Source organism: Arvicanthis niloticus, chromosome 22 (genome assembly GCF_011762505.2).
Source record: "Arvicanthis niloticus isolate mArvNil1 chromosome 22, mArvNil1.pat.X, whole genome shotgun sequence".
NCBI lineage: Eukaryota > Metazoa > Chordata > Mammalia > Rodentia > Muridae > Arvicanthis > Arvicanthis niloticus.
The window spans coordinates 23756705-23770631 of NC_133429.1; the positions used below are offsets into that span (position 1 = coordinate 23756705).

Sequence of the window (13927 nt, forward strand, 5' to 3'; positions counted from 1 at the left end):
AAGATAAGTGAAATTTAGTCTACTATTTTCATACAGTTAAACGATTGAATATTGTTTTCTCAGTACTACACTACTATTTTTAAAGCATATTATTTCTCAATAGTTTGAAGACCCTACAGGATCAATGCCAGACCCCAGCTTGCCCCTTCCAAACCAACTTGAAATTGCTCTAAGAAAAATTAAGGAGAATATTCAAGTAATTCTTAAAACACAAGCAACTTGCAAGTCACTAGAAGAGGTATTTGGAATAATTTGCATTTTAATTAGTATATTACTAGGAATGCTTTTGGAAATACCTAAATATTTATTAATGGCAATTAATTAAAGTGGTAGATTTTTGCTAATTCCTCTCATTTTTTTCTATCCTTATATACTATTTCTAGTAGCTGATAATAGTCCACATAGTTAATTTAAATTTACAATTCATTTGTTTACTACATTCTACTTTGAGGCATAATAAGTAGGTAATAAAAGTCATTTAATTGAAGCTTTATAAATAGTATATTGCCTTTTGTTAATTGCTGATTTTTATTGTTACTTATTTTTATCATTTATTTTGCATTATATGTTATATATCTTTTAAATAGTTTATTTGCTCATTTTCTTTGTGAGTAAATAAAGTTGAAGCAAATGAAATTATTTAATCTAGGAACTGAATTTCATTAATAATTGGTCAAATCAGCTCATTAAATTATTCATAAAATAGTATAAACTGAATATTACTTAAATTGTAGTGTCCATTTTAGTAGTCTTAAGTAAAATTTATATGAAACATTTTAAAGGATAAACAGTGCTGAAATAATTTATTGTGACTTTACTCTAGAAACTAAAAGAAAGAGAATCTGCTTTACGGTTGGCAGAGCAAAATATTCTATCAAGAGACAAAGTAATCAATGAACTAAGGCTTCGATTGCCTGCCACAGCTGATCGAGAAAAACTTATAGCTGAACTAGACAGAAAAGAGCTGGAGCCAAAATCTCATCACACAATGAAAATTGCCCATCAAACCATTGCTAACATGCAGGCAAGGTTAAATCACAAGGAAGAAGTATTGAAGAAATACCAGCACCTTCTGGAGAAAGCCAGAGAGGTATTTTGTCATGCTGCTTTACTTCCTGTGTTTTTTAGTCAAGTCCAGAAGTTATTTTCTCTTAAAGTGGTAGGTCATTTTTGCTCTCACATGATTCTATATAGGAATTGTTGCTTTTATATGATTGGATTACAGATCTGTCACTCAAACTGGCAGTTTGTGTTTGTATGTCTTCCTCTTGTAGACTGAGGTAAACAGGAACATCTCTTATGGTAAAGCTGGATGATTTAGGAAATGTCAGGTGAACATATGAATAAAACTTGAAACAGTAAGGTAAATGATACTACCACAGGAGTAACCAATGGAGATTTACTACTTTTCTAGAACAATATGAGAGATATTTAGTGTTTAAAAATAGTTCTCAAAATAAGTTATGGGTACTTATTGTTAACTCTAATGTTTAGAATAAGTTGTAATGAAAGGCTTGCATAGCCAACATGAGCACATTCCTGCAGAAATGTATAATGGTAACATACATATGCATGCAGAGATTATCTCTTCTGTTTTAAGACTTTAGAAATTTAAAGATCAACTAAGATCTTTTAGAATGTGAATCTATTTCAGTCATAATTTATAGTACAACTTCAACTGTCTATGAAATAGGAGCAAAGAGAAATTGTTAAGAAACATGAGGAAGACCTTCATGTTCTCCATCACAAATTAGAACAACAGGCTGATAATTCACTCAATAAATTCAAACAGACAGCTCAGGTAAGATTCTGAGAACTTTGTTCTCTTCTTTATTGAGATTTGTTCTTATACAATTTAAAAATGTCTCCTCTTTATATCTCACAGTAGAACACGCCTTACCTCTTTCTTCTTTCTTCATTGAGAGTTGATATCACACAATTTAAAAACATCTCCTCTTTATGTCTCACAATAGAACACACCTCACCTCCTTCTTGCCAAAATAATCTTCAGAAAGCCACCTCTGATCATGCAAACATGATCATTTTTCTTACACCCAAATCCGTCAGTAATTGTCACTGCTCAGAGTCATATTTGTCTTCCTTCACTGCGGACTCAAGCCTGCTATGGTATGAGTCCACTTGTAAATGCATTGCCATCTTTCGAATTAACCCCTACTGCCTCCTTTTGATCATTATGTTCCTATATGTGACAAATGGCCCTTCTCTTAACCCACAGCATTAGGCTCCTCAGGTCTCATCTCATTAGTTTATGGCCATAACCCTCCTCTGCACTTAGACACTGGCTAGAAATAGTGTATACCATGTCTTCCCTAGTCCATCTCTTTCTCTTAAGTTTCAGACTTTATTGATTCATAAAGAAAATTATAGGATGAGTCATAGTCTCAAATTTACTTTCCCATTACTAATATATTCATATCTCATAGGATTTAATCAAGCAGTCTCCTGCTCCAGTACCTACAAACAAGCATTTCATTCGTCTGGCTGAGATGGAACAGACAGTGGCAGAACAAGATGACTCTCTGTCCTCACTTTTGAGCAAACTAAAGAAAGTTTCAAAAGATTTGGAAAAACAAAAAGAAATCACTGAGTTAAAAGTCAGAGAGTTTGAAAATACCAAATTACGGTAATGTTTAGAAATCTTTTTAAAATAATCAAATGGAAATTATGCTGTGGTGAAGCTTGTATCTTCTAAAACCTTGATGTGAATCGTCCCATTTTGTCCTCCCGAGCACCCGGGACCCGTTGCTTTAGAGTAGAAGGAAGGCCCTAGGAAGACTCCAAAGCGTGACAGAGTGGATGTAGGGAAAAGCAAATCACAGTTTGAAACTAGTCACTCTTCCTTACAAGCCAATTTATTTTCTTCTCTAGAATCTTGTTTTTAATTCCTTCTGCTGTCCACTTCATCCTTTGTAAATGAAAATGGCAGTGTTTACTTGGGCTGCTTCAGAGTGGTTCAGTGAGTCCCCGTACTACAGAAGGTACTTGAAAAGTGTTAATTCCCGTATAAATAGCTTTTGTTTAAATACCTGAGAGTATGCAATAAAAACCAGGCTCAATAAATGTTTGTTAAAATATTCACTTTTAAGGAACTCTAGTGAGAGAGTGTTCACAGCGTTATGTATATTAAAGATTATAAGCATTATTGAACTTTTTTAAAAATAGTCTTTTAAACATATAATTGGTATGAAATGGTTCAGTTTCTAATCATAGACTATCTGGGCTTCAGTTTATATATGATGAAAGTGAGAATGTTGGCCCACTTATGGTTCTATTCCCTTTCTGATGGCCCATTAGAACTTTGACTGTTTACTCTTGGACCCAAGATACCTCTCAAAAAGTTACCACATATTTATGAATATGTAAGTTGCTGCCATTTGAGATTCTTTACTTTTGAAAACCATATATGGTACTGCTTTTGTCTTGTTTTTCTCAGCCTGTTGAATATACAGGAGAGTTTATATTTTTTGTATACTAATCTGATGTCATATACTAGATTACAAAATTATGTTTTTTATAATTTGTTTTCATTTCTTTTTTGAGACTCATCTCACCCTAACCCAGGCTGTCCTAGATATAACTCACTAGGCAGTGTAAGCTGCCATTGGGTTCACTGTAATCTTCTGCCTTAGCTGCCTCAATGCTGAGATCATAGGTGTGGACCACTGAAGATTACTTAGGCTTTTGGATCTAATTCCTACATGCAGGAAATAATAATATTCTGAAATAGCTTGCATGTCTAGTCTCTTACCACATAAAACTCTGTGGCTGTGGCTTTATTCCTTCATAAAGTTATTTTGTTTTGTTTTCTTTTGCTTTGTTTTCTAAATCAAGGTATTCCTTGCAATACCCAGTCTGGTAAATACATTTGCTTGTTTATCTCAGGCTCCAAGAGACTCATGCCAACGAGGTAAAGAAGGTGAAAGCAGAGATAGAGGACTTAAGGCATGCTCTGGCCCAAGCACGGAAGGACTCACAGAGTTTACAGTCTGAACTCCAGGCTCAGAAAGAAGCAAACTCCAGAGCTCCAACAACCACGATGAGGAATCTAGTAGACAGACTAAAGAGCCAGCTAGCCTTGAAAGAGAAGCAGCAAAAGGTAAGTGCCGGATAGCCACCAAAGAAAGAGGCCTAGCGATCTGGAGATCTGAAAAGGGCACTAAGAACCATTGAAAAAAAAAAAGGATTCTATTTCTAATGTTGTTGCATAGAAGTTCTTTTACATGACTCGGCACTGCACTAGTGCTATTTTAAAATGCAGATATGGTGCAATTTATTTATGTATGGTGGTCTGTAAATATCTGAAAGAAGGAAAAGAAATCTTAGCCTTGTTGTTTTCTCACTTCCCGTTGGTTCTCATGTTGCTGAGACAGTTTTAAACGTGTTAGAGGATTAGGGGTGATACGTATAAGAAGGAAGAGAAATGGCAGAATGTGGCCACAGTGGCTTTGTGTGAGAAGTTGGTCAATAGATTTAATAGGATATCGTAGTTTTGCTTTGTTTTTTATTTATCTCAGACTTAGTAAATGGTTTAGAAGATGCTACACTTTCCCCACCTTCATTCATGAGTTTTATGGACAAGTATTGTAAACAATGTCTTATAACATTACTCCTCTGCCCATATTCAATTAATTTTCACGTGGAGGTCTCTACTGAGTGGAGTTGCTTTTTTTTTTTTTTCTTTTTTTGCTAAATGAAGTACTTCTTGCTAATAGATAAACTTGGAAATTATCAAACAAAGCATGCTTTCTTTTCTAATAGGAATTGCTTGACCGAATTAGTGCTTGATTCTGAAAAATAATTGCCAGGTTTTTGAACTCTCAGTTTGTGAAGAACTGAGTAAAATTATAAGGGGATTTATTTGAAAAAGTTCAGGAGTTTGTGAATTATGTTTAATTGAGCACATCCCCTGCAATAATCATCTTTCTCTGTAACCAGGCTGGCCTAGAACTCACTAGGTGAAAGCCGTCCTCAGGCTTGCTGTGATGTGTTGCCTTTGTGTTGATAGCGTAGGTTAGGGTGACAGTGCCAGATGTAAAGCCTCTTAGGTTATTGCATCTAATAGGAAAGCAATAGAAAGCCATACTGCCTACTTTGTATTCTTTTTTACTCATACTCAGTATTAATTTCCCACAATTTTTTTTTTTTTTATATTGTAATTTTAGGCACTTAGTCGAGCCCTGTTGGAACTTCGGGCAGAAATGACAGCAGCAGCTGAAGAACGTATAATTGCTGTAACTTCTCAAAAAGAGGCAAATCTCAATGTTCAACAAGTTGTTGAACGACATACTAAAGAGCTAAGGGTGAGCATCAGATATGCATTAATATGGCCAAATACCCAATCACTCAGAGAGTTTGTATTGCACTGGTGACTCATTAGACAGGTACATACATAGTTTTAAACATTATTTATCTTTATGTTATTCATGTATGGACTATCATTTTGAGGTAGGCCACTATGAGTTGTGCTTACTAAAAGGACTCATTTAAGAAACATTTTACTTAAAAATATTTAAAGCATTTTTAGTACATTTTAAGCATTGCTGGGATTCAGGTCCAACATAGACCACTTCACTGATGAGCTAAGCCTCCAGCCCTCAGAATTCTATTAAGGCTGTTTTATTGGAATAATTTCAGGTTCACAGCAAAATCGAGAAGTCAGATAGATCTTACAGATACACTTTGTACCAAATGTATACAGCTTCTTCTGTAACTGGCATTCCCCATCAACACAGCACACTTTTTTACTGTTTGTAAGGCATTTTATCTGTAGAGCTGTCTGGCTCTGAAGCCTCTTCTTCCACTAAATTATTTTTATCAACATACTTTGTAATTTTCTTATCTGACCATTAAGCTTAATGATTAAAATTTTTTCACTAAATGTGTATTTCATAATAATTTGCAATTTCTCTATTTTTCCCCACAAATTTCTTTATAGTAAATTTCATATAGTATATTGTGGTAAAATGAAAAATCTAATCACTTCTTTTTTTATTTTTTATTTTTTTATTTTTATTTACTTTTGATTTTTTTTTTATTCTTTTTACTCTCATAAATAGTTTGGAAAGTAGATTTTCATTAATTTTTTAAAAAATTAATTGTACTTTTCAGTCATATTGTCATAGTTAATAATAATAAAATCTGCTAGCTAAATAAATGTATAAAAGGGAATAGTCCTTTCCTAATGTAATTTTAATATCTTTTCATCTGAAATTTATATATTTTCAAATCCTTCTTTCATAAGTTTCTCTGAGATATTATATTTTTCTTTTAAACACAATAATAATATCATTAATAATATCATTAACCTTAATAATTTATTTAATAATAAGCCATAACAAGACAAATAATAACATGTTTCTGCCTTTGTCATCACATGTTTATACCATTGTTTTTGTTCAGACAGCTAAGAATTCCTGATGTTTACATGCAGGATTATATATGTTGCTTTTATTTCCTGAGATGAAGTGATGAAGTGAGAGTCATACACAAGCTGTGTGAATACACACCTTGGCCAAGCCCAGAGCATTTTCTTTTCTGTTCTAGCTATCCGTTGACCTAAGACTAGAAGCTTCTAGCCTCCATACAATCTGTTCTTCCAAGATGACTGATTCAATCTGCCTTCTCTTGGCTTCTGACTGAATTGCTCTGTCTGGCCTTATACTAACTTTGACAATAAATTCTAATCTTCTGGCTCCTTCTGATTCAATGGCCTGTTCTGTCTTTACCTGTGTCTAGCTTGTTCTCTCTGTAATCTGTCTCTGTAAAACTGATCCAGTAAAACTGCCATCTAAACACCATGCATCAAACATCACATACACCTCCCCCCCCCACCCATGCCTGCTCGTAAGTAGCCTTTCTGCTGCTGTTGTTCTCCTGTGAGTTGGGCATATCCCATTCTGTCAAATCTTTCTCTGATTTGTCACTTTGTCTGCCCCTCAATTAAATTTCACTTTCAAACACAGCTGCTTCCTTCTACAAACTAACATTACCTTCATTGTTAGGAATTAAAGGTATACTAAGGGCCTGTCTGTATTCCAGCCAGATCATATCGTTGGGTGTGATCCCTACCCAGAGCAATCATGTTGCTGGATTAAAGTTCCTCTACAAGGGTCTGCTGTCTCAAGCAAGCCTTCCATGTCTTTATCTTCACAAAGGACATACTTGAAGTCAAAGATTTAATGTTATACTAATCTTGTGTTTCATAATCTTTAAAACATTGCTGTTCATGATGTTCTCTTTTACTAATTGACCTGTAGTGAAATATTTTTTGTTTTCTTTGTCTTTTCTTGTGGTTGTAGTTCTCTCAATGAACTTTCTTCATTTCACATGAAGGGAGAAAATATTGCAGTTTGTAGTTTTCCCTTGTATGATATACTTAAAATTTTATAATGGAATAGTGTTTCTAATGCAAATTAATATAACTTCAGTTTTCTGTTGCTTTATTATTAATACTTGAGGAAATTTATAATACATTTGTATTTTATTAGTCACAAATTGAAGATTTAAATGAAAATCTTTTAAAATTGAAAGAAGCTCTTAAAACAAGTAAAAACAAAGAAAATTCACTAGCTGATGACTTAAATGATTTAAATAATGAACTGCAAAAAAAGCAAAAAGCTTATAATAAAATCCTGAGAGAGAAAGATGGAATTGATCAAGAAAACGATGAACTGAGAAGACAGATTAAAAGACTGTCCAGTGGGCTGCAGGTAATTTTGTATTTAAGTCAGATGATGTGTTTGATCTGTAACATATAAGTCATGATCCTCACTCATTCCATAATATTTGCAAAAACTATCTCCAGTTGTTTGATCAGTTTCTTGAGAGGCCTCTGTTATACTTCCTGTCTACAGTGGGGCATGTTTATGAGTGAGAGCTTCCATGCTATCCTCTGATACTCAATGTCATATAGAAAACATGATTAATTGTAGCCTCCCAGATTTCTATAATTGGAATATTTAATGTCTCCTTTAATATTTTTTTGTCATGTAAAGTTATATCTTAATGTTTTTAGAGCAAAACTCTGATAGATAATAAACAAAGTTTAATCGACGAACTTCAAAAGAAGGTTAAAAAACTTGAAAGCCAACTGGAAAGAAAGGTGGATGATGTAGACATAAAGCCGGTAAAGGAAAAGGTATGTGAAGTGTACTCATCAATTGTTTTAAACTAAGTGAGACATGCATTGATAAGCAGATAATTACTCTTCGATTAAGGGCCTCATGCATACTGTGTATGGTCCTAAATAAAGCTGAGATGATGTCTAACACAGGTTTCTGTCATTTACAAAGTTGCATTCCACTTGAGGACACACCAGTGATAAATCTCCATGTCATTTCTTGATATTGGAGGGCCATTAGTGTCTCTTTACGTTCTAGGTAGCCCGTGAGTTTCTCATTTCTCCCCATTCTCTCATTGCCCAACCCCTAAGAATGATTCCATCCCATGCTGCCCAATTACTTATGTGTGGATCTTCTTCTCCAAGTTAGTACTCATATTTCCAGAAGTCAAGTGACTCTTGGAGTACATTTTAAAAAAGAACTATCAGTCAGGAAAGGTTTTTGTAACTTCTAAAAGGATACATAGTAGCTGATTTGAATAAATAAGATTAGAAACTAATTTGGAGAAAACATATTGAATGCTCTCTAGTTTTAGGGGACATTTTTGATTTGACTTCTAACCACACCTCTCAGCCTTTTTAGACATGACATCCTCATTTATAGTAAACATGATGTTTCAAAATATCATTTTCTAAAGTTTGTTCAACCAATCAAAATTGTAAGATTACACCCTCTTATCTGGTTCACCTATGCTTTCTGCTCTTCGTATCTACAATAGTAGCAGGGTACATGGTTAGCACAAAATAAATAAATATTGGGTGGTAAAGTAATATGCATTTAGACCACAGTGAATTACGTAATAGGAAATTGTCAAATTGTCATTCAGTAACAAGTTTGGGTTGGTGATTCACACAGAATTGTTTTTTAGAAGCTTAAATAAATCATGTATTTGAATTTTCATTTAACTTCTTAAGGATATTTGTTGTGGTAATTTCTTTGCCATTAGAATCTTGTGTGAAACTCTTATCAGTCAAGTGATAAGCCAAGCGCATTTAAATGGAAGGCGTTCTTTCCTAACAGGTTAACATATCTAAAGATTCTAGAATTTTTGTAACAGAGTGAACTATTTACATATTATCTTACATACTTTAAATTGTGGTTAAATATTTTAAATGAGATTAAAATACTGGCAGTTTATAATTTGTGTTACTGCTTGCAGACTGGTAAAGAAGAATTAATCAGGTGGGAAGAAAGTAAGAAATGGCAAACCAAAGTAGAGGGGATCCGTAACAAATTAAAGGAGAAGGAAGGAGAAGTCCACAGTCTGACAAAGCAGCTGAGCACCTTAAAGGAACTTTTTGCCAAGTGAGCTAAAATTCATTGTAAAACTAATAATAGTTTAAATTTCTATCTTGAAATTATGTAGTTTATTTTATTTGATAAGTGACAAATTTGCTTATTTTAATTATCTTTGATTTGCATTTCATTGCCTTTCAAATGTACTATATTTTAACAAGTAAGAATAAATTATCTGATTTTCAAATAAATTCATGCCAAGTACAAAATGGTGCACTTACTTCATTGTCAGGACAATGATAGCCAAGCTGCAGTTTAATAAACTGAACAATAAAAGTTATCAAAAATACTTTTTTTATTCTTTATTAAATTCTACAGAGCTGATAAAGAGAAACTTACGTTGCAGAAGAAACTGAAAACAACAGGCCTGACTGTTGACCAGGTTTTAGGAGTGCGAGCTTTGGAGTCAGAAAAAGAGTTGGAAGAGCTAAAAAAGAGAAATCTGGACTTAGAAAATGACATATTACACATGAGGTAATTTAGTGTACGGAATTATGGTACCTATGTTGATGAAGAATTGCTTGGCTTGCACATATGAAAATATAAATGTATTGCTTCAAGTATGGGTTTTATTGATGCACCTCAAGAGTGAGCCTAGAAGGTGATAACCAACTCTTTACAGCCTTGTTTGGAGTTCCCCTTGGCCATCTTGATATTTTGATGTCTCCTGCCATTGTTACTTTTGGTAGAACTGGACTATAATTAAGCCCTTACATTGTATAGTTTCTAAATGCATGTGCCTAAACAGGCACCAGGTGAGCAGAAGGGAGGAGCAGAGGAATTTTTGCTGTACTGTTTCAACAACTGGAGAGGAAGATTCCACCAGCCAGGCAGCAGGCACCAGTTGATATGAGACCCCCCAACACATATACAGCAGAGGACTGCCAGTCTGGGTTCAGTCAGAGAAAATGCACCTGTCAAGAGACTTGAGGCCCCAGGGAGTTTAGAGGTCTGAGAGGGTGGGGCCATCCCCTCGGAGATAGTGGGGCGGAGATGAGGTATGGGGTGTGGAACAGTCAGAGGGCAGACTGGGAGGGGAATGAAATTTGGAGTTTAAAATAAATAAATTAATAAATTAAAAAAAAAAAAAAGGTATTTTGGGTTCCTATTGCAGACTCTGCCACAGCCACCATGGGCTGAGATCTGGGATAACTTAGGAGGGAATGCAGCCTTAGTCAAGTGAGCTTAAGTTTCAGTGTGAAACTAAGACTCTTTGACATAGAATCATAGCCATTTTCTTTCTTGCTGAGTCAGAATTAGGCTTTTCTGGAACTCTCCTCAGTGTTGACAGCCATCTTTATGTTTCAAATCTGAGTTCAGGCCAAGGGGTAAGAGGAGAGGGTAAACTTTGCTTCCTGATATTTCTGCTATTGTTCCAATCTAAACATATTTGCTTTTCAAAGGCATAAGTAGTTGGCCCTTATATTTGACAGAGATGAGATTGTATTCCAGGGTTGCAGACCTGAAGAACCCCAACTACCACTAAATTCACATATATCTTAGAAAAGCCTTTGAGATTTATTTAACTTTACTTCTTTTTAAAACCTCTGTCTTCTCCATGGTCAGAGTAAGAGAAAATCGTACCACATTGACACCTACAATATATGACTTTTTATTTGAATTACTTCTTCCAAGATTTTTAAACATACATATAAAATATTTACTTTTCATAAATGATGATACTTTTATTTGTCTTTTAAAATTAGTGCTTTTTAAAACCAAACATGTACAGTGAGTTGCCTGTGATGTTTCAAATGATACATGAGGTAATGTTCAAATCAAGGTAGGTAGGCACTTACTTTCATTCAGTTAAAGCACTCAAAATTATTCTTTCTAGCTTTTTTGTAAACTTTTTGACTATGCATTCATTTCAAGAAATGTCTGTTTATGTATCCCTTTTTCTTAAACTTAAGAGTTTTCATACACTTTTTCTTGATTTGTACGTTGTCTTTTTGTGGTGCAGAGTTTCCTAATTAGATATAATCTCATTTTACCTACTTTTGGAAGTTTTGTTTTTGTTTCTTAGAATAGTATCTTCTTGTTTATGTTCCTGGGTGTGTCAGTTTGAATACAACGATGTGAATACAGGAAGTTGAAGTCTTCTAGAATCCATTCTCACCAACTTCTAGAAATAGTATATACTCCTTCCAAAATTAAAATTACTGTTTATTTTTAAAATTTTTTTCAATCTTATTTATCTTTCGATATTTTTTTAAGGAATAATGTGATTAAGGAACTTTTTCTCTTGACAGGTACAATATGGCTTTCAGACATGGATGTTTCCTTTCCTTCTTTTTCTCATCTAAACATACACTCCAAGCAAAATTCTGTTAGCCTCTGTGGATTTTACTAAAATCATTTTAATTTTTTTTGAAACTTTCTAGTACCTTTAAGTTTTCTTAATTTTCTATTGTGAATATATTAATGTAGCTGGAGATGTCCTAGAAGAGATTTATTTATTTTGTCTTCTCTCTAAATTCAAGAAATTTGAATATCTGAATTTTGTTAACCAAATACATAATTAACAGTTGAAAGGAGATGATATAGATGAGTTCTTAGTGAAGTTAGAAACACAAGAGTGAATTTTAATGTTTTTATATTAAGTGTGCACTGACTTGTTAAGTGGAGAAAAAATCTTGGACCAGAAGATTTCATAGATTTGTTTGTGTCAGAGTATGGTGGTTCTTGTAGCCAGGCAGTTAAGTTTGGACTTAATACGACAACATTTACTGAAAATGTTAGTCTTGTTGGATACTGAAACTGATGGTATGCAGTTACTCTGTAAGCTTTTTAAAACAGTATTTTAGTTCTTCTATATAGTTCCATATAAGCAAATACATGTGCTTTAAAAATGTTAATGTGTTTCTATAAATCAGAGCAGACTTCAACTGACAGTATAAAAAAAATCTTCATTTTTTAAATATAAATTACAGTTTCCTAATTTATTTCTTGTGAACTTTGTACATTTGAAAAATTTTCGTTATAGTATTAATATACAGACAATATTTTCTTTTCTGTCTCATAACTTCATAAATTTTAGAAAAGTAAAGTTTACATTATAGTCTGGTTGTTGTTCATAGGACCCACCAGGCTCTTCCACGAGATTCTGTTGTGGAAGACTTACATTTACAAAATAAATACCTTCAAGAAAAACTTCATACGTTAGAAAAAAAACTTTCAAAGGATGCATATTCTCAGTCTTTGGTAAGTATACATCTTTCCTTTCCTTAGTGTTAAAGGCATAAAAGTAACACAAGGTTCTTCCTTTATCTGGACAAAAACATTAGCGCCTCCTTATTAATGTTAATAATTAATGTTAATAATAATGTTAATACTCAGCAAATTCCCTTTTACTGGTTAATGCTGACTCATTTCTCTCATCCCGTCTGATACGACCATGGTTAATTTTAAGTCCTCATGCATTGTCTACTCCTTCACTGCAAACCTTCGTAGCTGTTGCAGCTCTAGTTAGAGACACTGCTATGCAGAGCCCGCACTTGTTAAGCAATGGTTGGCAAGTGTGCTGCATCGCCAACTCCTCTCACATGTGCTCCGTGTGCACGAGAGAGAAACAGTGCTTTTCCTCAAAAGCTCAACAGCCAAAAAAGTGGAAGGAAAAGTAAGACAAACAGACAAAATGCCACATAACCATACTCAGAACAAAAACAGCAAAAAAACAAATATCAGTGATGACTTCTGTATCTGAAGATACTCTGTGGTATTACAGAAGTGTTGTAGATCTCACTGAATTAAATATGGAAGCGATACCAAATAATAAGTAGAGCAAATTTAATTCAGCCTTACAGATTTTTAATCTCAATTATAAAAATGTACCAGCTCATAAAGGTAAGTAATTAATAATTTTGTTAAAATGAAAATCAGAAGCATAAAAATGAGAACAAGAATGAGGCTGGTAAGAATGAGAAAAGAAAAGGGACATGTAGCCAGAACTGTCAGTCATGTCCTATTGGTTAGAGTAGACCTGCTGAGGAGGACATGAGGCTGGCACCATGCTCATATGGTACATATATGTTGAGGATGCTGTACAGAGCAGAGAGGAAGCAGGTGTGTCAGTCCAGAACAGTGCCCTTATTTAAATACACTGAGTCCTTTATTTCTTTACAAGCTAAGATTGCTTATAAACAGTCATATATATATACATTGTGACAATTTAACAAAGAAGGTAAGATTCATAAAAAGAAAAGAGCCAATTAATAATCAGTTTTTTAGAAATTTGGACAATGTACACAATTATATTTAAGAGCTTTCTTTTCAGAAAATAACAGGAAAAAGTTACAAATCTCTTATATAGTAATTACATTCATAATTCAATAAGAAATATGTTTAAATGCCTTCTTGGAAAATCTTCAGATATATTTTTTCCTATAAGTCATAATTAATCTTTTGTTATTAAGCTGTCATTAATACTGTTATCATTAGTCATATCATATGTATGCCAGAGATAGAAGAGATAAACTAAAAGAAGAAAA

General features: G+C 33.7%; 1 protein-coding gene across 4 annotated transcripts in view; it reads left to right on the forward strand.

Annotated features, from left to right (window-relative positions):
* Cep290 (centrosomal protein 290) overlaps positions 1-13927 on the forward strand; it is a 77503-nt gene that overhangs the window by 47336 nt on the left and 16240 nt on the right. For all 4 annotated transcript variants that reach the window (XM_076920090.1, XM_076920092.1, XM_076920089.1 and 1 more), the window contains 11 exons: positions 104-238; positions 824-1090; positions 1694-1801; positions 2445-2644; positions 3904-4117; positions 5184-5321; positions 7509-7730; positions 8036-8158; positions 9301-9446; positions 9756-9911; positions 12518-12641. In XM_076920090.1, the coding sequence (XP_076776205.1) occupies positions 104-238; positions 824-1090; positions 1694-1801; positions 2445-2644; positions 3904-4117; positions 5184-5321; positions 7509-7730; positions 8036-8158; positions 9301-9446; positions 9756-9911; positions 12518-12641 (1833 nt within the window). The remainder of the gene's footprint in view (positions 1-103; positions 239-823; positions 1091-1693; positions 1802-2444; positions 2645-3903; positions 4118-5183; positions 5322-7508; positions 7731-8035; positions 8159-9300; positions 9447-9755; positions 9912-12517; positions 12642-13927) is intronic.